General features: G+C 42.7%; 1 protein-coding gene across 1 annotated transcript in view; it reads left to right on the forward strand.

Annotated features, from left to right (window-relative positions):
• The window catches only part of PSMD2 (proteasome 26S subunit ubiquitin receptor, non-ATPase 2), a 28,298-nt gene extending 8,810 nt beyond the window's left edge, over nucleotides 1-19,488 (forward strand). The window contains exons 8-21 of the mRNA XM_007432882.3: nucleotides 1,227-1,287; nucleotides 2,824-2,970; nucleotides 5,469-5,575; nucleotides 6,647-6,774; nucleotides 6,858-6,945; nucleotides 8,036-8,198; nucleotides 9,633-9,734; nucleotides 9,961-10,106; nucleotides 11,776-11,859; nucleotides 14,104-14,272; nucleotides 15,384-15,478; nucleotides 17,494-17,620; nucleotides 18,977-19,095; nucleotides 19,263-19,488. Coding sequence (XP_007432944.2) covers nucleotides 1,227-1,287; nucleotides 2,824-2,970; nucleotides 5,469-5,575; nucleotides 6,647-6,774; nucleotides 6,858-6,945; nucleotides 8,036-8,198; nucleotides 9,633-9,734; nucleotides 9,961-10,106; nucleotides 11,776-11,859; nucleotides 14,104-14,272; nucleotides 15,384-15,478; nucleotides 17,494-17,620; nucleotides 18,977-19,095; nucleotides 19,263-19,445 — 1,719 coding nt within the window. The 3' untranslated portion in view covers nucleotides 19,446-19,488. The remainder of the gene's footprint in view (nucleotides 1-1,226; nucleotides 1,288-2,823; nucleotides 2,971-5,468; nucleotides 5,576-6,646; nucleotides 6,775-6,857; nucleotides 6,946-8,035; nucleotides 8,199-9,632; nucleotides 9,735-9,960; nucleotides 10,107-11,775; nucleotides 11,860-14,103; nucleotides 14,273-15,383; nucleotides 15,479-17,493; nucleotides 17,621-18,976; nucleotides 19,096-19,262) is intronic.
• Nucleotides 19,489-25,131: the final 5,643 nt, after the last annotated feature.

The raw sequence follows: 25,131 nt of genomic DNA on the forward strand, positions 1-25,131 counted from the left end.
ATGGAGTCTCAAGAGATTGCCAACACTATTCCCCACTTCTAGGGTTCAGTTATAGATAAAGCAGGATTTGCAGCCAGAGAGTCCTTTTTCATCCCCACGTACTGGTGGGGGCTGATCAGTTATTTGATTCCCAACCTTTTGCGGCCACATTTCGCAGTAGTGTGCAAATTTGTATAATTTAATTGAATTCAAAACAGTTCCTTGGAAGAGCTGTTCTGGTCTCACCTGGAATGTTCTGATAATATTCCAGGTTACCAGAAGTGTTCCAAGTGTAAAACAGCCAGGTTGAGCTCACAATATTTCTGGCAAGGTCAGAACAACCTGGTCTAACTTGAAACAGTTATTTCAAACTCATCACATTTCAAATTCAACACGTTTCACCATTTCTAATGAAGAGTAATGCTCAGCAGGGCATCTGTTCAGTGAGGCTAAAAAACAAAAAATGATCTTCAGTTTTCAGCTAATCTTTGATTTGGGCATTCATCCAATACTCCAGGGAACCTGAGACCCCTGTGCTACTTACTTACTTACTTATATATCACATTTATATAGCCGTCCACCTCACACAAAGCGACTCTGGATGATGTTGAATAAAATAACTTATTTCTAGCCTTAATACGTAATACTTATAGCCCCAAAGACACATTTTTTTTCCTAGTCTCCCCAGGCTCTCCCTAACTGCAGTGGTTGAAAAGTGGTGGGCAATTACTTGAGAACTGAGTAACACAAAAACTCTAAAGTAAGCCCAGTTCACTGCTCTGCAAAGCCTTCTTGCAAACCGTGGATTTAAAATAATCTGCTGTGATGTCCTGGGGAGACATAGGCAAGCTTAGGAACTTGTATTTCCCTCAAAGTGACTGGATGTGGGTGTTGAGATCTTGGAAAATCAAGTTGAAGCTCTGACTTGGGGTGATGGTGGGACATGGGAGATAAATTAGATGAATTTTAGGTCCTCCTACCTAAGTGACACTGTGGCTTATTTATTACTTTACCACTGATTTATTTATGCTTATCCAGCAGGTGAGTGTGCTCAATGCGTTACGTTTGTGTTGACCCTGATTTCAGATTTTTTTTTTTTTTTGGTGACTTAGAGTATCGTGAAACATCCCTTTTGGTCATTTTATGAATCTGTATGTTTTAAACCGGGACAGCAGGTTAATTCAGCAGTCAGGTGAAGGTTTGTTCTATACATTGACAGGGAAGATAACTGTTCCTTTTGCTTCCAGCTGGACATCATGGAGCCCAAGGTGCCAGATGATATTTATAAAACGCATCTAGAAAATAACCGTAAGTGCTGGGCTTAAAATAGTGGGATCATTGCTGACTCTGGACTCACTAGAAAGTTGGGATATCTGGGGTGGTTATAACTGCTGTCATCAGTCTGACTTGCACTGTTTGGATTTAATTTGCAGTATAGATATAGGCAGTTCTAACTACATAATGATACTTCTTAAATGGCCCAGTTCAGTTTGAATTCTCTTTTGCAAACTTATATATAGCTGCCCTTTTTGTTACATGTGTCCCTCTCCCCCAGATTCTTGAATCACATTCTGAAGATTGTGATTCAAGAATTTTTGCCATGGAGATTTTTGCTACGAAGATTTTTGCCACGGGATGGAAAAGTATGTAAATTTGCAATTTTGATTGCTGTGGAATATACCTATAGTAGTTTGAACCAGAAAGTTTAGTTCTTTAAACGGAATGGCCACAAAAGGCCTTGTGACATAAGCATATTTCTGTTTTCAGAAGAATTGGTCTGACAGTTTTTTTCCCAGCCCAGAGTGTCACAACTTTAATGCCATCATTGAAAAGAATCATTCTTAGTAGAGATTAATTTGTGTGAAAAAATGCATCTGTATATACAGAAGACTTGCTGCACTATTTGAAAGTTACTCTTGTTACTTGGAACATATAATTCTTGATGTGTGATAACTATAGTTTGGGGTTAAAATGAATGTAGTGGCACTTGGATCGATATCTTCACAGCTGTCAGAACTCACAGAGATGTGATTGATTGATTGATTGATTATGTGCCATCAAGTTGTTTTCTACTCCCAGAGACCACATAGATAGATCTTCTCCATGACACAGAGATGTAGTGGAACATTATTTACAGGAGAAGGCCTTCCCAAAGTCATTCTGGGCTCCTGGCTTAGATGGGCTTCAAAAAACAAAATGAACATTTGACTTTGGTCCTAGAGATAGATTTTCAGTATGAATAGCAAGCCAGTTCCACAGAGCTGCCAAGAAAACTGAATGGATAGGGTCAGTGGGAGGGAAGCTCAATTTGAGGGTGTCTTTTAGAAGAGAATGAATTAGTGCTCTGGAAAAAAGGCAGAGCTGGCTGATTCCAAACTGTTTTTAAAGTTAGTCCCAAGTGCAACTCATTACAGAGTCAAGTTCAGAAGTAATATATTGCATAGTTAGAATCTCTTTAAGGTTAGATATTGCCAACTTTATTTGGGATTCTGGCTACTCATGAGGTGGAAGATTCCATGTTTCCATTGGAGAATATTCTTTTGTCTCTGAACCATTATCTGAGGAATTGAGAGACCCCCAAGAATTTGGAAACTAGGCATTCTGTTTCACTCTAGGTCAACCCCCTGTGTTCCATTTGTCCATGGTTTGCTAATCACAAAATCCATGCAACTTTCTCTACTAAGCAATCGCCACTGATATTGTAGTTGTTTTGATGTCTTGGTGAGGCTGCAGCTTCCTGCAAAGTACCTTTTTAAAAACAATCCCCTTTGTTATACAGATGTTTCACAGTTCTGATCTGAGGCAGGAGCAACCCACTCATCCTTGTACTCTCTGCTCCCTCAGGGTTTGGTGGTAGTGGTTCGCAAGTGGATTCAGCTCGCATGAATTTGGCTTCCTCCTTTGTGAACGGTTTTGTGAATGCTGCTTTTGGCCAAGACAAGCTGCTGACGGATGACGGCAACAAGTGGCTCTACAAAAACAAGGACCATGGTGAGGGGGGACAAGAGCCCAACATCTGGGGTGGGGGACAGGGATAAGGTGGAGACAGTTTGCTCCAGAGTGGGGAGCTTTGCGCTCCCAAGAGATTTGGGAGTGCATTTACTGGGTAGAATTCAAAACTCTGCTTCTGTGCTCCACTTTCTAGGTTACTGGAAATTTACTGGTGTGACTTGGCAGGTGGCAGGATCTGGTTGATTTTGCCTGAACTCAGAAATTAAGCAGAATCAGGCCTAATTAGTACCTGGATGGTAAATTGCCAGGAAACACCCGAACTGAGAAGCCATTATTGTGGTGGAAGGCATTTTCAGGCCATTTCTGTAGTACTGCCAAGAAAACTGCATGGGTGTGTCCTTGAAGCCTTCAAGAGTCCAGTTTGACTCGAAATTAGACTAGAACTTTTATTTTACTGGGTAGTGAGAATGCTAAGTGTTGAATATGACAGCTGTCTTAGAATGCTGTGGAATATGATCCAGGCAGGTGATTTACTTTCACGCAGGCCAAACTGGGCAGATGAATTGTATTATTACTTCTTGATCGCTTTAATGGTTCAGTGAGGTATAGTAGGAGGTTTAATTTAGGGCTACCAGGTCCGGACTGCAGAAGGTGGGCCAGTCACTAGATGACAACAAAGAGGTGCTTGTATCTCTTGGCTGCCCTGTAGTGGCCATCTGGATTTTTGCAGACCGGATCTGGTAGTCCTAGTCTAACATTTATAATAGCAAATGCATTTTTATGAAGGGGGCTGCAGGCTTCACTTCCCACCCATCTATTGTTTCAGGCATTTTGCTTTCCCTTCCATGCCTCGAACTGAGCTTAGAGAATTGACTATTTAGAATGAATACAGGGGTGGGGGGAGCCACTCCTCTCCACACGCATACTCCTTCCCCCTCCCATATATATGTGAATGAGGACAGCCCCAGGAATCATGATGTCCACTCTTTTTGACCCATGAAAGTACTGGTGAACTGATTACTTCATTTTCCAAGGCTTTATTAGACTGTATTTTTAAAATCATGTAGCATTTCCCATCCAGTTGGGGAAAGCTTGTACTGCTGAAGTTCAGTCCAATGGTTTTGTTCTTTTTCCCTTTTTTGCTTTTGAGCTTTTTTTTTTTTTTTGGAGGGGGTTCCTTGCATTGGGAATGAGCAGAGCAAAAGCAAGTGGAGCACAGTGTCATCTTCTTTCCAAGTCTGTTTGCATAGCTATGTGCCTTCCCTTCTCTGCTTGATGCTTGAAATCCATTCCACTCTTAGATAGCATGGACTGTGCCATTAGTAATGCAAGGGGGTTGAATTCTATCATGGCTTATCCAATAACACTTCATTCTGGAAGCATCTGGGCTTAAAACTGAAGCCATATCCTTGATCTGAAGGTTTCTCTGATCTTTAACAGTCCTGTTTCCCAGAAGGGAACAGGAGGGATCACTTTTTGTCACGATCAACATCTGAAGTTGGAGCCCAGGGACAAACTTTGCCAGAGTAATTTTATGCCTTCAATAGACTTACTCCTGAACATAGACTTCTAGCATTTACATATAGAAAGATGACATTTTGGCCCATCTTTCACTGTTGAATAGTTTTACCTGTTAAAAGACTATATTCATATTTATAGCAGCAGGTATACTGGAAACTGCCATTTGGTAAAACATTTTTGGAAGAGCACTGGAAATTGAAATTAGATGGAAATTTATAATGTTGCAGATTTGATCAAATTAATACCCTGGAGGGTTTCATGGAAATGGAAACATTGACAGTATTCTTAAAACAAGAATGTATTTTTATATTACTAGAATAGTTTGTTGTCAGTGTATCTTTTGAGATTTGTTTGAATACACTGTTCTTTTTGTTTTTCAATGTACAATTTTCCTGATTTGTATTCTTTTTAATTATTTTTAAATTGAGTAACTATCTCCCAACATACAGGTAGTCCTTGACTTACAAGCATAGTCGGGACTGGAAAATTTGTCATTAAGCAGTGCGGTTGTTAAGCAAGGCATCGTGACCACACCTGATTTTATGACATTTTTTGCAGTAGTTAAGCGAATCACTGCAGTCATTAAGTGAATCACATGGTTCCCCATTGATTTTGCTTGTCGGAAGCCAGCTGGGAAGGTCACAAATGGCGATCATGTGACCTTGGGATGTTACAACCATTGTAAATACATACCAGTTGCCAAGCACCTGAATTTTGATAGTGAGGATGCTGCAGTGGTCATAAGTGCAAGGACTGGTCGTAAGTCACTATTTCAGAGCTGTCATAACTTTGAACAGTCGCTAAACAAATGATTGTTAAGTCAAAGACTACCTGTGTTATGAGTAGATAGGGGTAGATGGATGCAAGATTTTTCAGGTTCTTCATTACCCAGCATTGATTAATACTAGCAGTGAGTAAGCCATAAACTAATAAAAATAGCCATAGGTTGTAAATGTGCTGATATTCTCATAATCCAAGGCTTGACTCCATTCTAAGAAGCTCTGTTTATTCTGCAGGGATGCTGAGTGCTGCAGCCTCGCTGGGGATGATCCTGTTGTGGGATGTGGATGGGGGTCTTACACAGATTGACAAGTACCTGTATTCCTCGGAAGACTACATCAAGGTGACCGACTCTCCTCCTAACCTGAATGCTTCCATGTAGGGCAGTCTAGCCATAAAATGGTGAAAATTACCTTGAGTTGGGTTCAACTCCTGTAGAGCAGGACTTAGATGGGGAGGACCTGGGGGTTTCAGGGCTATGGGCTAGATTGGGAACTTGGAAAAAAAACATTCCAGAACAAGGTTGATGGGAAACTGTTTCTAAATCACTGCCAAGAAAACTGCATTGATGCAAAGTAGTGTCCCATCACCTTGTTCTAGAATATTTTTCCAAGTTCCCAATCCAGTCCACAGCCCTGAAATTCCCAGGTGCCCTCCTCCCCTCTAAATCCTGCTTAACCCCCAAGGTCAGCCAGGTGCTACCACCTGTTGAGGCAGTTTGGCCATAATTGAATAATAACTAGGAAGTTGCTTTATACTAATGTAAACTGCTTCTCCATCTACCCGTTTATGCTACACCGACTGGCAGTATGTCTCCAGGGTTTCAGGAGATCATGTACCTGTTTATTAGCAGCCCTTATGTACTGTAGATTCCGCAAGGACACCTGTCAATTTACAAAAAAATGAGACATCAAAACGATATAACCCTAACCCAATTCCATAGCCAAATGCCCAAATACCCAGTTCCTCCCCACTGTTCATCCTAAATTAAAAGCTCTGTTGGAAAACTCTGTTTTGACTGCCTTCTGGAATATTCTAAGGAAGGCATCATCCAAATTTCCTAACTCTTTGGTGAGATGCAGGGACTGAATCTAATATGTTTGGTCAAGTATGTGCGCTTGGACCCTGGGCTGCTTTCCCTCTCTGTGCTGTGTCTTGCTGCGTTGGTAACATCAGTAGGAGGCAGACATTGAAATGGCTCTTCTGTCCGTGTCCCTCAGGACCTTTGTCTGACCTGAAATCCCATTTTTCCTCCTCCTTCATGTGGAGATGAAAAGTGCTGCGGCTCACTTTTCATGCTATCAGTCCTCGTCCATTCATGACTGAACGCTTTTTGTTTGGGACTCATTCATCACTAGATCTCGCTTGTATCCTGTATTCTGGACTGTGTCTTTCTTCCTTGCCTTTCCTCCAGTCAGGGGCTCTTCTGGCTTGTGGCATCGTGAACTCTGGTGTGAGGAATGAATGCGACCCTGCCCTCGCGCTGCTCTCAGACTACATCCTTCACAACAGCAATACCATGCGAATTGGTGCCATCTTTGGGTAAGGATCTGCCTAGTCTTCCGTTTCTTTCTCATGCAGCACAGCAGAGGGTACTCTTCAAACCACTTTGTGCTGTTTTGCAGGCTGGGGCTGGCCTATGCAGGGTCCAACCGAGAAGATGTCCTGACCTTGCTGCTTCCTGTTATGGGTGATTCCAAATCCAGCATGGAGGTGAGGAAGAAGAGTCCCAGTCTCTCAAGATTGGCTCAGAGATCAGTTGTGGGAATGGGGTGAGGACATGGGGTTGGAGTTCCATCTTCGTGGTTTTTTTTCATAAAAAGTGCTGAGGGCAGCTGGTTGCAAAACTGGACCTATTCTAATCCTTCCAAAATGTCTGAAATATCCTAAAATATCTCTCCCTGACCCCCATAAAGATCTAATGTTCTGCTGGTGGAACTTCCAGATCATGCAGACAGTGGGTGAATTCATACTGAGTGTCTTTCTAAGATCATCCATTTAGAATCAATCCAAGCTGGAGGTTAACAGAACTCTTAGAAAGATACCCAGGATTCAAAAGGTAGGGAAATCTGATCACTCTGGATCAGTTTTGTATTTGATTCTGTAACTTGGAAAAATTGGTGAAAAGAGCGATTGTGGAAATCATAATGGAGAATAGAACAGAGAGGAGATTTCTTGAACGTGCACATCTGGGAAGAGGGTGCTTTGGGATTCCATGGACAAAAACCATTTGCACATTTTGGAAAAACCTTGTGAAATAAAGAGAGAGGCTGAAATGCTGATGTTTTTTGCCACCCTTCTCCTCCATAAAGCACAGCACTGTATTTAGCAGCAGTGACAACAGTGCACAGTAGTGAGGTTTTGAATGCAGACAGATGCCCTTGGTATGTTTGGGTGTGCCTCCCCCGCCCCGCCCCACCTTTCAAGTCCTATCAGCAGTGGTTAGTTCAAGCACAAAGCCGGATTAAGACACTTGAACTATTTGTTCGCTCCCATGGAATGAAACTAATTCCAACAGTTGCATTCCGATTTGCCCAGAGAGGCATAGAATAGTTGCTGTGATTTGGAGAGAGGATACATTTCAGGGCATATCTATCCCCTGGTGTTCCACAGGCAAGCAGAGAGTGTTGGGTGCTCTAGCTTGCAAGAAGTAAGGGAGATGGGCAGCATATAAATTAAGTAAATAATAAATAAATAGTAGCCTTTTCTTTTGAGGCTCTGCCTGATAACTTTTTTTTTCCCTCTGTGGTTTCCTCTAAGACATTATGAGGGTGATGATGTGAACTGAGCTCTCTCTCTCCAGGTGGCTGGTGTGACAGCCTTGGCCTGCGGAATCATTGCTGTGGGCTCCTGCAATGGAGATGTCACCTCCACCATCCTCCAAACAATTATGGAAAAGTCTGAGACAGAGCTGAAGGACACCTATGCCAGATGGCTGCCTCTTGGCCTGGGCCTGAACCATCTGGGTAAGTATGCTCCCTAGGGTACTCTGTGGATGTCCAAACGGTCTGTATAAGGAGGAGGTGTTAGAATTGCCCTTCAGTGTTAATTAGAGGTACATTGTAATTTTCCGTGGAGGAATGGCAATTCTTCCTCTTTTTTCCCTCTTGGCTGTCACTTCTCTCCCTCCCCCTCCAAACAGGAGCATCATTTCTGAATTTTAGGTGGGGAAGAAACTGAAAAGAACACTGTATACTGTTTTCTAGCAGGGAAAGCATAGCTTCCTTATATCCAGGAGCGGCAGTTCAAAATGGATGTTTTTCTTGCTTAGTTTCTTCCTTATTAGCCTAGATGGGAAACCGTTAAGAGTGCCTCTTCTGGACTTTCAGGGGGGCAGCCAAAGAGTAGAATCAAGAGGAGAAACAGAAATTGGGCAGCCCCAGCCAGGCAGTGGAGAGCTTACTGGTTTGGCTTTTCTCTTTTCTAAAATTGTATTCCTGTCTTCTCCAGACCCTGTTCTTTTTCCTCACATCTACTGTTCAACATAGAGCTTCTTTGTAAATTGCTTTTCATTAATTTTGTTTTAGGTTTATTTATTATCTCCTACCCAGTAATTTTAAATGTTCTGCTTCTCAATGTAGTTTTTCTTTCTCTTTTTTTCTGAAATGTTTTAAGACATTGTTCTTCTCTTCCCTTTGGGGCTCTCTTTTTTGGAGCAGGAGCAAAAGACCCCTGAGCAATTGTGCCCCGTTATAAGAGGGCTTTTAGCCTCCTTATTCCAGCAGCATCCTGCCATCTTTCTCACACACACCTGCATTAAGAAATAGCACTTCACTTGGGATCAGAACTATTAGTGAGATATTTCATGTGAACATTCTGATTCTTCTTCACACACATGACCTGAACTCATTAGTTCCCATCCTCAGTTCCTTTATTGAATTGAAAAACAAGTTTTTTTGTATACAAGCTTGATCCACAGCTAACAAAAAGCAGAGACATTGTGACCTGCTTCCCACAATCCTTTGCAGCACAAACAGATGTGTTTAGGACCGTGCCTTTGAAATCAGTGACTTCAGACCTCTAATGAGGAATCTGTTCTTTTCCAAGCATGGGGAGCAAGAGAATCAGGATCAAAAGGAGAAAGAGAATAGTATATCAGAATAGTATATCAGAAAGATAAATATGAAAATAAAATTGTGTGTGTGTGTGTATGTCTTGAGTTCAGTGATGTTCTCTAAGAAGCACAGTTTTCTTACTGCATCAAGTTTTGCAGGCTAGAGTCTGTGTTAGCCATGGATACTTGTGTCCTCTGAAGCCTGCATGTTCTCATGAGGCTCTTTGCTGATTTTATTGACCTGTGCTGGACAATGGATATAGAAGCCTTTCCCTTTCAGAATGTCTAGTTGTCACATCAGTCACTTGAGTGGATGCTGAATTATTTTTGTACCCAATTTTTACAGGAAAGGGTGAGGCCATTGAAGCAATCTTGGCTGCCCTGCAGGTTGTGTCTGAACCTTTTCGTAGCTTTGCCAACACCCTTGTGGACATCTGTGCCTACGCAGGTCAGTGGGGTGAGAATGGGATGTTGGGAGATTCCTGTCCTGTTTTATTCCTGAGCTGTGTTCACACAACATAATCAAGTCAGGTGAAGATCTAGCAACTGCATTTGCACAGCACATTCATTTTGGTTGGATTTTTTATAGCATAGCATGCTGTGTGAATCCAGAAAATATAATCCTGTTAAGCATGCAACGTGAATTCAGTGACAAGCTTGTGGTATTCCCCCAGGATCTGGCAATGTGCTGAAGGTGCAGCAGCTTCTTCATATCTGCAGTGAGCATTTTGATTCCAAAGAGAAGGAGGAGGAAAAAGAGAAGAAGGAGAAGAAGGACAAGGAGAAGAAAGAGAATTCAGCTGACATGGGGGCTCACCAGGTAGGTGGTGCCTGATATGAAAAAATAAAGTTTTGTCAATTTCTTTTTGTAATTTGTATTTTGAGATAGACAGATGCTAAAAGGTGAGGTAGTATTCAGTTAACAGCACAAAAATTGAACTGTTCTCTTCTGACTTTTAGTCCATAAGCCCAAATGTGTATAGGTAATCCTCGTTTAGCGACCACAATTGGGACTGGCAACTCCATTGCTAAGCGAAGCAGAAGCTGAATGGGAAATCACATGATGGCAACTGTGCTTTCCGTCTTGAAAATGACAAGGCCAATCAGTTTCACACCTTCAGCTTCTGTTTGCCTCCTAACCACTCTCCAGTCTTTTGGAATGCTTACCCCAGCGCTGGATAACTAACAAGAATGGAATTAATGTTGATTAATTTGTTGATGTCCAAGTAGCTCCGGTGCTTCCCTGCTATCCTCCCACGTGCCAACCGCAGCCTCTCTTCTCCCCCGCCCACCCCAGAAAAGAACTCACCAAGCGATTTCAGTAGGCAATCTCTCCTGTGCCTGAAATTCACCCCCCCTTGCAGAGCAGAGAGATTGGAGAGGATGGGGTTATAAGAGAGTAAGCAGAACACAAAGGGGAATACACCGGCTGTTTGCCAAGCGTGCTTGCGGCTGCCAGCACCAATGCATTGCTTTCTATGTTATATTCCCCATTTTTGCCTTACTCTCTTCTAATCCCTTCCTGTCCAATCTCTCTGCTCTGCGAGGTGGCGGGGAGAAAAACAAGGTCAGGAACAGGACAACGCATACTGACTGTAATGGCAGTCATATGATTGAGGGACGCTGTGCAGGTTGTAAATGGTCGTAAATTGGTCGTAAAGTTATTTTTTCAGCACCGTCCTAACTTCAGTCACTGAACAAGGCAGTTGGTAAGTGAGGACTACCTGTACATATGTCTGTGTGTGCATACATATGCATGTTTTAATTTGTGATGAGCCAGAGAGTGGGCTGGACAGAAGCATTCTTGCTTCTGATTGAAGAGGTTGTGGTACCTAAGTACACAAAGTTTTCCAGTCTGAATTTGCTGGAAAACATCATGTTCTGAGACTCCATGGAATTGTTGGCAGTTGGGTCCATTTGGCTCATCACTGTCTCCTCTCCTTGGAGCTCCCTCCATAGTTTCCAGCAAGAGTGTTTTCCAGGGATCAAACTTTGACCTTCTGTATGGAACCTTCTTCCAAAATAATAGGAATAGTGGAGTGGTGCTTCTCAATTACTCTTTCAGTCTTGTTTTGCATAATCGTCTTCTTTTTCTGCTAGTTATGAGGATAGCAGAAAGACTGATGAGGTCCAGATATCAGTAGAAACCCTCTGCAACCATCTTGCCCTGAGCAGCTGAAATTCATTAGACTTTACCCATCTAAACTATGAGAAGTGGAAATTGTGCCTTATTCCAAATTCGGTGCTTGAACATTAGAGTTACACAATGAACAGAAACCTGGTTAAAACTGAGGGATGGCAGTCTATTGTTGGCTTACTCAGTTAAGGAAATCTGCTTCTCTCTCCACTCTCCTAGAACAAAACCTGATTGTAGCTCTATGTTTGTCTTGCCTGAGCAGTTTGGGCCAGCACAGTTTTCTCCAGAAAAATCCTATTTAGCTATGTTATGAGATGTCCTGTGGTTTCAAATGTGGTCTCTCCTGCTGCAGGGAGTGGCAGTGCTGGGGATTGCATTGATTGCTATGGGTGAGGAGATCGGGGCAGAGATGGCTCTACGTACCTTTGGTCATCTGGTGAGTACAAGGTGGAAGGCAACAGGAATGTGCTCTCGCCCTGGGGAATGGGGGCAGCAAAGCTATTAGCCTCAGGGCCTTGCGTGTGTTGGGATTGTGCTGGGTTGATGGCCAACTGTGTCGTTATTTGAGCTGGAGGGGCAAAGCATTGGCATAGAGGGAGTCCCCAGTTTAAGAACGAGTTCCGTTCCCAAAGTTTGTCCTTAAGTCAAATTTGTATGTAAGCCAGAACAGTATTGTTAAATAATACTGTATAAGTCAATGTTTCTCAACCTTGGCAACTTTAAGATGGGTGGACTTCAACTCCCAGGATTCCCCAGTCAGCCATGCTGGCTGGGGAATCCTGGGAGTTGAAGTCCACCCATCTTAAAGTTGCCAAGGTTGAGAAACATTAGTATAAGTAATATTGTACAATGAACTTGAATCATTCTGTATTCAATTCAAATTTTGCTACAATAGGCTCCATTCTTAACTATGGGTCGCCCTTAAACTGGGCGTTCTTAACCCGGGGACTACCTGTACTTCCTTGCTTGATCTGTTTATAATCATTGTACTTGCTAATGGCTGAGAAAGCCCAACAACGATGTCTGCCTTCAAAGCTGAGTTACTTCGGTAATTGTTTGCAGATCATTTCATAGGTAAGCGCGGGACTTGCCGAAGAGACTGAAGCAGCCAGGTGAAGGATGCAATGGGTAGTTTTAACCCGTTTGGCTTTTCATGCCGTATGCAAACCCAACCTTTGGTTAGTTTATGATTCAGTGTATTGTGTGAACTCAGAAAAGGAGTTTATATAGGATCCAATAAAGCACACGGTACCAACCCAGCCAAGGAAGACTGAATAAATGCTTTAAGGATTACCAACTAATGTGGCTTTAGGCTCTTCTTTAACTCCCAAATGGTGATTAGCTAGCTTCAAAACATGAGCAGAATTAATCCCTTAAATTGTGCCAAAGGGTGTGTTTGTAGAGTGCTTAACACCCCTCCGTTCTCTTCGCCGCTGTTTGTGGCAGTCCTTAGGACTTAGGCAAGGACTTAGACAGTCCTTAGGCAAGGAGATACAGGGAGAGCTTATAAATTTAAAATCTGCCATGTTTCAGTAGCACAGACAAGATCAGATTCCCGGAGTCTCCCTCTGGGATAGAAATGAGCTATCTAAACAAGGCTGTGTGTCTTTTTATTGCAACTAACTGCTTTAAATATTTATCTTTGGAGGAAGTTCAAAATGTGAACATTTGTGTGCCAAGAGAGTGGGAGCAGAGTTAAAATTTAATCTTCCCTGTTCAGTGTTACATGTAAATCTCAGAATTTGCACTAGTGTGATCCGTATTATTAGTTATCTTTTCTTCACGTTGCTTGGTGGGTGATCTTCATCTGCTCTGCTGCGAAAGAGAGAGGACAACATCAGCCAAGGAAATAATGATTTGCTACTATTTTATATTTTGTTTTATTAATCAAATTTGTATGCCCTCGTATACCCCTTCCCTCGACTGCCACACAACCATTTCAAGAGTAACCAAGAATCTTGTGGCATCTTAAGGACCTTTTTTTAGTGCTGCCTCCTACCAGAAGTTGGTCACTATCAAGGCTGTTTGCTCTTTTGATGTTATTAGTACAAGTGGAAATGTATAGTTGGGAAGAGTTGTTGTATAAATAATACAGGGGATGGCATTCATATGGCAATGTAATGCAGTGTGAAAGGCAACTGAAAATTATCGCACTATATTTTCCCTCCAAAATCAATAGGGTTAAAGATCAACAAATTTATTCTATACAGTCCATTTCACTGAGTCCTGAAAAAAAAGTTGCATATGTACTCAGCTGTTCAGAAAGGTGAGAGAGAAGGGAAAGAGAAGACCAGTTAATCTAAATAAATTTATGTGAATTTAGGAGCAAAAAAGGTTGCAATCTGAGAATGTAAAAACACTGAACTTTAAACAGCTAATTTCAACCTTTATTTTTTCAGTTGATAATTTGGGTGGGGGCTGCAATCTATCTTCTCTGGGAAACCATTTCATGGCCTGCAAGGCAGTACAAATTTGGCTCCAGAAAATGTGAATTTAGTTACTTCCTGTTACTCAATTAACTAACGGATGGTCTCTGGGGATGTTGATTTCTGTTCTTACCTGCACAGTTGTGATCAAAAAGTTTATTTTTGTCCATGACGAGTTGCTGTGGGTAGGATTAGAGGCTGCAATGCTCTGCAGGAGAATACCTTGATGCCTTAACAGTCCTCTTCTTCTGCAGCTACGATACGGGGAACCGACTCTTCGACGAGCTGTTCCATTAGCTCTAGCTCTCATCTCTGTTTCCAACCCTCGCCTCAACATCCTTGACACTCTCAGCAAGTTCTCCCACGATGCTGACCCCGAGGTGTCCTACAACTCTATCTTCGCCATGGGCATGGTGGGCAGCGGTAAGCCTGTAATGATGAAGGGAGGGCATTATTGGTCATTGGAAATCCCTACCACTGGCATTATGAAATGTGTTCTAAATAGCCACCTGATGTAAAATTAATGTACCCAGTGTGAGGCATTTTCAGGAAAAGGCGGTGGGAAAAGAAGAGGGAAGATCTTACCCCTGGGCTCTGAGGAAAGAGAACTATTGAACTACAAATGGGAGTGGAGATCTGGCTGTGGTTCACTCAACCCACTTAACCTGGACGGTTCAAATTTCAGTGTTTGCATGTGTACAACATTCTACATTTTGTTAGTGTAAACCTTGTTTGGTTGGTGGGGAGAATTAGTGTATTATGCAGATCTATGCCATTTGGCTAGTTTAGGGTTGAGGGTGTGAGAACCCAACACAAGGGTGAATTCAATGCTATGTGAACTCAGCTGGATGTGCAACAGTGTTTGGTGAGAGAATATTTGCAATGGGAACCCAACTTGTGTTGGTTTCCAGATCTTTTCCTTTTGGGGCTCTTCTGTAGTGGTAGTAAAGTTAGTCTGTGGTAGCAAAACAGAGCTTTGTGGCACTTAGAGACTTGGGGATTTGTGATGTAGAAAGCTACCCCATGCCATTTCAAATTACTTGTCCACTTAACATTCTCTACGCAATCCTCATTTGCATTCTGGGTCTTAAGGAAGAGCCTTCCTAGCACTACCTAAAGTTGTTTGGATAGCACCTGGAATCTTTCTCATGGAGAACATGTGCAGTAGAAATATACTGTAAACATCTGGTTGATCTGTTCACTTCAGTTCTCCTTTTAGCATGATTTAAAACCAAATACCCAAGCTGAAGGTATTTGATATTTCTGATTGATTATACTAGTGTTTCTTAACCTTGTCAACTTTAAGATGTGTGGATTCAACTCCCCGAATTCCCCAGTGAGCCTTGCTGGCTGGGGAATTCTGGGAATTGAAGTCCACACACCTTAAAGTTGACAAGGTTGAGAAACACTGGATTATACTCTCAACAGGTTTATTTACCTGTGTTTCGTGGATGAGGCAGGCCTCCCTGAACATGGAACAGGGGCTTTCTGCTTTTTCAGAAATCATTTTGATTCCTTCTGTCTGTGTCCGTAGGTACCAACAACGCTCGTCTGGCTGCAATGCTGAGGCAGCTGGCCCAGTATCACGCCAAGGATCCCAATAACCTCTTCATGGTGCGACTGGCTCAGGTAATCATGCAGTCTAACCTCTGGCCCAATAAACAGCTTGTGGCATCTTTAAGCTTAGAGGAAACACACAGAGAAATGAGTATGTTTCTTATTTTGGTTATGCTGGATGTTCAACATTCACCTATAACACTAAGTATGGCATAACTTACCGTTAACTGCCTCTGAAGCGCTTACCCCTGGCTCTTGCCTGAGACTGCACAGCAAACTGTTGCGAGCAGGGTTTTGCAAGTCCTCCTCTCCTCCAGCTGATAGCCCAGTTAGTTTCACAGCAGATGATTAGGGATCAGCTCCATTTTCTTTTTCTTTTTCCCTGGATAGTCACAAAAGCACAGACACAAGTTAATCTGATTGTGGTTAGAGCTACTGCATGCTGGGGAGAGGGGGAAGGCTAATTATTACTCTAATTCGTTTGTGCACATAGTAGGTAGGAAATGAAATAAAGCAAATGATTTTGTTTGAAGACCGTTCTTGCCATTGGACTTTATATCCAGAGGTCAAAAGGGGGAGTTGACCATAGGTCTCTCCCCCCCCCCCCATTTGGATTACATGCTGGTCCAGAGTTTAGCTAAGTAAACCTAAAACAAGCTATGGTTTAGATTGTGGATGAGGCTGTTTGCCATGGCCTGGGTTTGAAAGTCACATTAAGCCTAAGCGCAATATGGCTTAACGTGCAATTGACTCGGCAAGTAAAAAGGGTATCTTATTGGGTTAACCGAACTTGACTTTTCCAAAAACAACAAAATCCCTCCCCCAAAGGATCTGAGGATGGGGATAAATGGGTGGAATCCAGAAGATTGAGAAAAAGGAAGTATTCAAGTTAGGTTCTGACGTGGGCAATGGAGAACTCTGACATGGCTGGTGAAGAAGAGGGCGGTATATAATATAGTCTTCATGGAATCATAGCACATAAAGCTCAAAAGGTATTGTGGGTTTAAATACAGCCCATGACAAGTCAGAATCTGTCCTAACTCTCCTTAATATATGGCATGATTTTAAATCTTCCTGGTACATGAGGAAAGAAGATACGAAGTCCCTGAATTTCTTCCTGCTTCACTGCTTTTAATAGAAAAGTGATCCATAAAAAGTATAAAAAGCAAGGGTAATTTGACTCTCATTATCATTGTATATGGCAAGTTCTACCCTGTTTCTTGATTACTCAGCAAGGAAATCACAGTCCTCATAATTGGTTGAAATGTGAACCCTCTCTTTGAACAGTTCAGGTATTTCCATCATAACAACAACAGCAACGCATTCTGCATTTGATAGTCTGCAATTTGTTTATAAATGAAGCACCTTGTGTGTAATCCTATAAGTTTAGATTTATTTTTAATTTAATGTACTTCTGCTGGTGATGGAAAGGAACAAGGAGCTCTCAAGCCCTGGAGCATCTGTTCTGAAGCTACTTGGCTGTACTTTGTCCTCTGAGTTTTTCATCTAGAGAACTTGTGAGGAATCAGGCTGACCTCATCATAGTCCTGGTTAAATGGATCTCAGGATGGGAGGTGTGTAGGAAAGGGCAATCAGAAGATCCTGAGGTAGAAAGAGGATTTGAATCTTTGGTTGTTCTGGGGAGGTGATGATACTGTAATCTCTTTGCTCCATTCTTGGTTGAGAAAAGAAGCTGGAAAACTTGATAGGAGAGGAGGGTACTGATTGCTATAAGTCCTGAGTACCCCTGGCCTTGATCATTCATTCATTTGTTCATTCGTTCATTCAGTATAGCCACCCATCTCATACTTGTGACTCTGGATGAAGAACTGAGAAAGGAAGTTCAAAGCGCCTTCTCTTGACCATTAATTGGTACAGTACTGAATAACTGACAACTATGGAAGGAAGCTGAGAAGCTCAGTCCTCGTTATGAATGGGGGGCAACAGGCACAGCTTCGCCCCTCGTTCTGACAGCGGGCAGCCTCTTGGCCTGTTCAGTGCCTGTGGAGTTAGAGATGACAAGCTGTTTCTTGATTCAGGCCTGGGAAGGTGCTTTGCCAACATCCTATTTTTATTTTGCTTTGCAGGGTCTGACACACCTTGGGAAGGGAACACTTACCCTCTGCCCTTACCACAGCGACCGGCAGCTCATGAGCCAGGTTGCCGTGGCTGGCCTTTTGACTGTGCTAGTCTCTTTCCTGGATGTGCGTAACAGTAAGTATCCTTCTTGGATTCTCTGGGTGCTTACCGGTAGAAGCAAATACCATCGTTAAAGGTCTCCCTCCCGTGGTGGGCAGGGAGGGGAGCTTTGGCAAGATTGCTTGGACTCCATATTTACAGTCCCAGTTACAATGGTCTGCTAATGCTGCCGCCGTGATAGGGCTCATGGCCTATCCCAGGTAAGAGAACTTCTTGCTGCCAGTGCTGGAACACCTTTTGTCTAGTTCTACAAAGGTACAAGGTTGCCTTGCTTAAAAGTGCACCTGCCACTTTGGGAGGATATCAGGTTGGGGAAGGCTGCAGTGAAAGGGAAGAGCCTCGTAGCACCTCATTTCAGTCTCCCTCCATTTCTACCCCTGAAACACATCCTAGGTTTGTTTCTTTCTTAAAATAGCCAGGCAAGAACCCTCCTTGAGATCCTGGAGAGCATGCTGTTGTTAGTTGTTGATGTAAGTCAGTGTTTCTCAACCTTGGGAACTTTAAGACGTGTGGACTTCAACTCCCAGAATTCCCCATCCAGCCATGCTGGCTGGCGAATTCTGGGAGTTGAAGTCCACACATCTTAAAGTTCCCAAGGTTGAGAAACGTTGCTTTAAGGTGATCCTTTCTGTATGTTTGAGCCAGATCCTGTTTTACAATTTGGGCTTGGTTAGAGATGCTTGGATACAGCCCCATTGCTTTGCGCCAGATGGGAAAAGCACTGCCTCTTGGCAAAATGCAGACACTGTAGCATCTGAGAGATCAGTTTCTCTTTTTACTTCTCTGTCCCTTCCTGGAAAAAGGGTGTGTGGTTGACCCTATCTATGTTTATGGCATAATAGGCATCGTCCAGTGATACTTTATTTCTTGCATTTATATCCCCCTTTCCCCTGGGAGCTCGGGGTGCTTACAGAGTGGATCATCCTAATTTAACCTCAACAACAGCAGTCTTGTGGGTTTTTTTTTTTTCCCTTTGTCATATTTCTTTCACTTTTTTGTTAAAGCACTTTTTATGTGTTTTTTTTCCTTCTCTTTGACAAGATATGTATTTCCATCAGAATGACCTTGGTGTTTTGTTCCTTTTCCTTTTCTTTTTTCTTTTGTTATTATTTTGAAAGCAATAAAATAAATAAATAATAATTAAAAAAAACAGCAATCTTGTGTGGCGGATTAGCCTAAGAGAAAATAATTAACTGAAAGACCCCCAAGTAGAATGGGGATTTGAAGCTGTTTTTCCCCAGTCCAGGTCCATCACATGAACCATGTTACTCTACTCGCAAATGAACAGAATATGGTAGTAATAGGGAGAAAGCACCTCTGTTTTGGTCCAGTCTCCTCAAGCTTTGGACCTTGTCCTCCTTTCTCTTCTAGTCATCCTTGGGAAGTCCCACTATGTGCTCTATGGCCTTGTGGCTGCCATGCAGCCACGCATGCTCGTGACTTTTGATGAGGAGCTACGTCCCCTACCAGTGTCGGTGAGAGTGGGGCAGGTAAGTGGTCGCAAAAAGAACAACCGGGCAGGGATAGTTAGGGTCCCAGTGATATTTGGGGATCCTGGACTTCAGTATTTTGTGCCTGTTGCGGGGGCCTTAGTTTTGAACTGGATGGTGGCTGTCTGACTGTTTTGCCACCACTAATGCCTGGCCCCCTTCTACAGGCGGTGGATGTGGTGGGCCAAGCTGGGAAGCCAAAGACAATCACCGGCTTCCAGACCCACACTACGCCAGTGCTGCTGGCACATGGTGAGCGGGCAGAGCTGGCCACTGAAGAGCACATACCAGTCACACCTATCCTGGAAGGCTTTGTAATCCTGCGCAAGAATCCCAACTATGATGTTTGAATTGCCTGGGGATTGGGGTTGGGGGTTTGGGGGGACTGTTCTCTTCTTTTTTTGTTACAAAAAGTGTTTGTCCAAGGAAAATAAACTGGCTTCAGAATAAGACTGGCTTCTTTTTGTTTTAGAACTAGAAGGGTGAAAATAGGATGGGAGGTCTTTTATTTTGGCTGAAGGGGTCAGGAAGGTAAAGTTTAAATGAGTTGGGCGTTAAGCCCTCGAATGGGGTTGCCTGTAGACTTCCTTGGGTCTTTGCAGTAGATTGAGATGGCTATCCCTATGTAAGCTGAGCATGGTTTTTAGCTTCATTTGATTGGATGAATATATACAGAATTAGTAGTTCTGCTTGATTCTGCTTTCAGCAGAGCCGACTTTGGCTACACTGCTCATCTCTGAGCACCACATTTTAAGAAGGATTTAGACAAGTGGGAACAAGTTCAGGGAAGTGTAGTGATCAGGGCTAGAAACCAAGTTGTAGGAAGAGGTTTTGAAGGAGTTAAGACTATTTATCCTTCAGACTGCTGAGGGGGGACAGTATAGTTCCTTTCATAAATTTGAAATCTGGCTGTACATCAGAAGGTCAAGACCCTTTCTGTCTCAGAAGGTAGGCTTCCCTTCATTGGATCTATTTGAGCAGAAGCTAAACAGCTATTTGTTGGGGGTGTTTAATGTGGATTCCTGCATTAAGCAGGGTGTTGGGCTGGATTGTCTTAGCGACCTCTTCCAACTCTATGATTTTTGGGAGGCTGGAGCCCCAAACACCCTGAGGACTGTGGGTGTGTCTCAAGATTCAATTAATCTTTTGGATGCCCATCACAGTATGCAATGAATTAGTTTTTTCTGTTACCACACCCTTGTGGTGGTTAAATAGTCAGATTGTACTTTTATTTCTAAAATAAATATCAACTGTGCCACGTTAAAACATAATGCTCTGCTAAGATGGAGATCAGAAGATGGTCCAGAAGTAGATTATCTGGATCGCTTTAACTCTGGATTCAGAGCCAGGCATGAGATGGGAACAGCATGGGTTGTTCTGCAGGATGACATACGTCTGGACCTAAAGAGGGGTGGGAGCCTTCTCCTCTTAGCCTATTAGATCTCTCAGCAGCCTATGATACCATCAACCATGGTATCCTATTGGAGTGCCTTGGGGGTTGGCAGTGGGAGGGACCATTCTGCATTAGTTCCACTCTCCATTGGGCAGTTCCAGACAGGAAGGAGTGCTCAAGCTGGTGGGTTGTCCAGTATGGTTTTCCACAGAGCTCAGCTCTTTAACATCTATATGAAGCTGCTTGGGAAAGTCATACCGCCATTTTAAGGTGAAATACCATCAGTACGCTAGTGATATCTAACTCTACAGTGCTACCCCAAGTGAAGCTACAGATGTTTTGGAAGTCCTAACTCAGCATCTAGAGCAGTGTTTCTCAACCTTGGCCACTTGAAGTCCACATGTCTTCAAGTGGCCAAGGTTGAGAAACACTGCTCTAGAGCCAGGCTGGAATGGCTGGTTGCCCAGAAACATCCTGGCTTCAAGATGGTTCCAGTGTTAGCTCTAGGCAAGGTTGATCTCAGGTACTGGGAGGTGGGGAGCGGGGGGAGGCTTCCTGGACTTGTGGCTTTGGCTGAAACAAGAAGTGAAGGCAGGGGGCCTTTGCCCAGTTTTGCCTCATGCACCAGTTGCAGCCTTACCAGGACCAGGATGCCTCAGCAACAGTAATTCACACCCCTATCACCACTTGAGTGGATTACTGTAACACATTGTACACAAGGCTGCCTTTGGAAGCTGATACAAAAAATGATGGCTAGGCTGCTAGCTGGTGCGAGTGGCCACACAACTACTTCATCAACTTTTCATTTTCTGCCTTGGTTGCCCCTGGGTTCCTGGATGCAATTCAGAGGGCTGCTGCTGACCTGCAAGGGCCCGGTTTGGCTCCAGGGTTCCTTAGGGACTGTCTCTTCCAGTCGGAACTTGCCCAGTCCATGTGCTCATGTGCGGAGGGATATTGCAAATTCAGGAGGAGGTTGAAGTCGTCCTTGGAGGTAGCCCTTGTCTTGCACCTTTCCTATTAGTGGTCAAAACTGTTTGGTTTGGGGGTTTGGCGGTTTTATGACAGTGGTTGCATGGTGGCCGTCTGTAGGAATTCTGTTGTTTTTAAATTTATGTAAACCACCAGCAGTCACATTGAGCTAGGTGGCATAAAACATGGTAAATAAATACGTTTTTTTCATCCTCCTCTCTATTCAGCAAATCCAGAGAAATCTGCCAACAGCTATTATGATTTGGAATTCTTTGCTCAACTTATTTTTCCCAAATAAAGGAGGGATCCCTCTGCTTTAAGAGAGCCTGCCCTACAGCCCCTTTATATAAGATGCAGCAGCCGATACAAGCTTCTGAACTGGGTTTACCTTGTCCCTTTAAGAAGAACCTGTCTCCATTTATGTACGGTTATGTTGGAGCCAGCTGGCTAGGAAAGGAGAGGAACAGAGAAGCCCTTTATATAAAGTACTGATAGGACAGGCAGGGTAGTAGGACAACTACCATTTGCTTTCCCCATGAGTTGTGAGAGAAAATGGAATTTGTCTTGAACTTTTATATACTCTTAACAGAGCGGGGAAATGACACTGCCATGGGATACAGTAAGAAGAAAACTTGGCAGGTAGTAGCATTTAAGATTTGTCTTTTGCCAATCACGCTAAGTGAGGCGTGCTTATTTGGCCGCTTGGTTCTAGATCAGCAAACAGGGCTTAGGACGATGTGTGAACTCAGCCTCAATAAACCATTGATTCTTCCTGGTTCCAGATCCCAATCTTAGTCCCTTTCACTGGGATTAAGTTCCAATGAGCTCAGGATAGACTGGAGTTGGACACGCCACGAAAAGGACTGTACTGCACAAACAGCCTGGCTAACGCATTTATTTTCATAGCTGAGAAACTCCTCTCTTTCTGCCCCACCGCCAAAACATCCTTTGGTGGTGCTGGCATAGCATCAAGCATTTCTAAGAAACGGACAAATTGCTGGCATGAAGTAAGGCCAGAGACTGCCTAGTTGTAAAGAGAGTTTGAAGAGCAAATGGGTGGCAAGAGGTCCAAGGAATCAAAGTTTCCCATGTGTCTTGGAAAACCTAGACCAGTGTTTCTCAACCCTGGCAGCTTGAAGATGTCTGGACTTCAACTCCCAGAATTCCCCAGCTAGCCATGCTGGCTGGGGAATTCTGGGAGTTGAAGTCCAGACATCTTCAAGTTGTCAAGGTTGAGAAACACTGACCTAGACCCCCGCTAATGTAAGGAGCTAGGCTCACTTGCCAGTCCTGCAAGAGCAGGGATGGAGAAGGGTTGGGCTTGTTGATCTGACAGGATGGAGGAGGGTGCTTTCTTGTCAGCTCAAGGCTCTGCTTTGTGGAAGAAATGGGATGCTGATGGCGGGGAAGAACCCTGGGACGTTTAGCTGATTTGATTGCTGAGTCAGGGCTAGTCAATACATCGTGTCAGCTAAGGAATGGAAGGCAGCGGGAAAAGGATCTTTTCCCCTTCTCTCCAAACGGTTCGGCTGATTCACAAACCTCTGCTCATTTGGGAAAGGTGTGGTACAAAGCAAAGGCTGCCAAGAATCTAGGAGTGTACATAGTGCCAGTGAAAATGCGCCAACATTTCCCTTGTCGGTGAAATGAGCAACAGCATGTGGAACACCCCTTGCTCTGTGAGTACCTCAGCTGCTAAATCTGATTGCAGGTTGCAGAGTGATTCAGCAGAAGTGAAAACAACCCAAACTGGACCATTTTAATTGCAATGATCGAGAACCACTTCGGGGCAGCTAGAATAAGGCATTGCATAAAGAGCTGGGCCGCCCACTTTCTGTGTCTTTGGGCATAGCACGTTTTGAACACGCGTTCATGCAGACCTCTCATACTTCTATTCCCTTTCAGGATAAGCCGTGTTACACAGAGCAGAGAAAGAGTATGAAATAAGATGTCCAAGAAAGTAAAGGCATGAAAAAAAGGAAAAGAGAAGGAAATAAATCTAAATCTGGATTACACCAACACTATTCACTATATCTGTACATATTTTCTAATTTTGCAAACTATTCGTGTTTCTACAGGGTCCATGTACCATATGATTCACTGCATTTTGTTCTTTAAATTCACTTCTCTTTTTTTATTAGCTCTATCAGACTTTCTCAATCTCCCTTTCCTCCCAACCCATTCACTCCTCCATATACTTGTTTTGTGATTTGACCCTTATTTACAATTTTTAAAAATATTTTTATTAAGGATTTTGATTACAGTACTAATCAATAATACAAACTAAATAGTAGTAAACTAAATAGTCATCAACCAATATAAATTAAAATAAAAAAGGATAGTAAGAATAAAAAATGCAAGAAAAAAGAAGAGAAAAGAATATGATACAAAGAAAAGAAATACACAAAGAAGTAACTTCCAACCTTCATTACGACAAGTATAGACAAATTTAGTGACTCTTCACCCCCTATAAGGTTACAAACAAATATCTCTTGTTCCCATATCCCATCCCTTATCTATAAGCAAATCCATAAAACATCAACTTTTAAATTCTTGTGTCAGCAAAATGTCCGTAAAGGGTTGCCAGAAATTTGTCAAAAAAAAAAAAAAGCTTTATTTTAACCTTGATCAAATAAACCAACTTTACATTCCTTCCTTTTACTTCTAACAGTCTTAATCTTTAGTTCATTCAAATATTGTCGTAGGATTTGATTTCTCTTCAATTCTTCTTGGAATGCCAAAGCTGGAACCTGAAAAAGGAAAATGTAGTTGGATTGTATGGCTTAGGAAACCAGAATGGAGCAGGAGACCGACTTATCAATTTCTGCCAATAATTTCTTCATAGCTTACATTGTCTTCAAACAATCAACACAATGCCTCTGTACATGGACATCAGCAGATGAAGTATATAGAAATCAAATTGACTATATTATTGCTAAAAGGAGGTAGAGGAGCTCAGTTATAGCATCAAAGACATGGCCAGGTGCTGACTGTGGAATAGATTGCAAACTGCTTGTACAAGCTCCAAGTTAAGCTAAAGAAGAAAGCCAGTCAGTTTCCACAATATGATCTTGAACATATACTCACCATTTTCAAGGAAAACATCAGAAATCACTTTGAACTTACGAACCTCATTGATAGAGAACCAGAGGAATTATGGAATGAACTTAAAGAAGTCGTTAAGGATGAATGTGAAAAAAGACTGCCAAAAATGAAGAAAAAGAATTAAGCAATCTGGATGTCAGAACAAGTTGTGGGAAATTGCCAAGAAGAGAGAAGAGAAGCCAAAGACAAAAAAAGACAAAAATCTCAGACAGGAACTTAACAAAGAGTTTCAGAAAGCTGTTAGAAGAGACAAGAAGCAATATTACAACATATGGGAAGACATTGAAGATGGAAACAAACATGGAAAATCAAGGAAAGTCTTTCAAACCTCAAATTGATATGCTAAAGGACGCCAATGGACAGAGAATAACCAATTCAAAGGACATCAAAGGAAGATGGAAGGAGTATAGTGAAATGCTATACAGTAGAGATGTCAACGTCCAAGGTACCTTAGAAGATACTCCGTACTTACAAAGCCTCTAGTCTTAGAAGATGAATTAAATCAACACTTTAGTCATTACCAAGTCGGAAAGCTACAGGAACAGATGAATACCCCTTGAAATATGGCA

This window comes from Python bivittatus, unplaced genomic scaffold (genome assembly GCF_059951505.1).
Source record: "Python bivittatus isolate LINGU-HERP-01145 unplaced genomic scaffold, Pbiv_v1 ctg000980_np1212, whole genome shotgun sequence".
Classification (NCBI taxonomy): Eukaryota; Metazoa; Chordata; class Lepidosauria; order Squamata; family Pythonidae; genus Python; species Python bivittatus.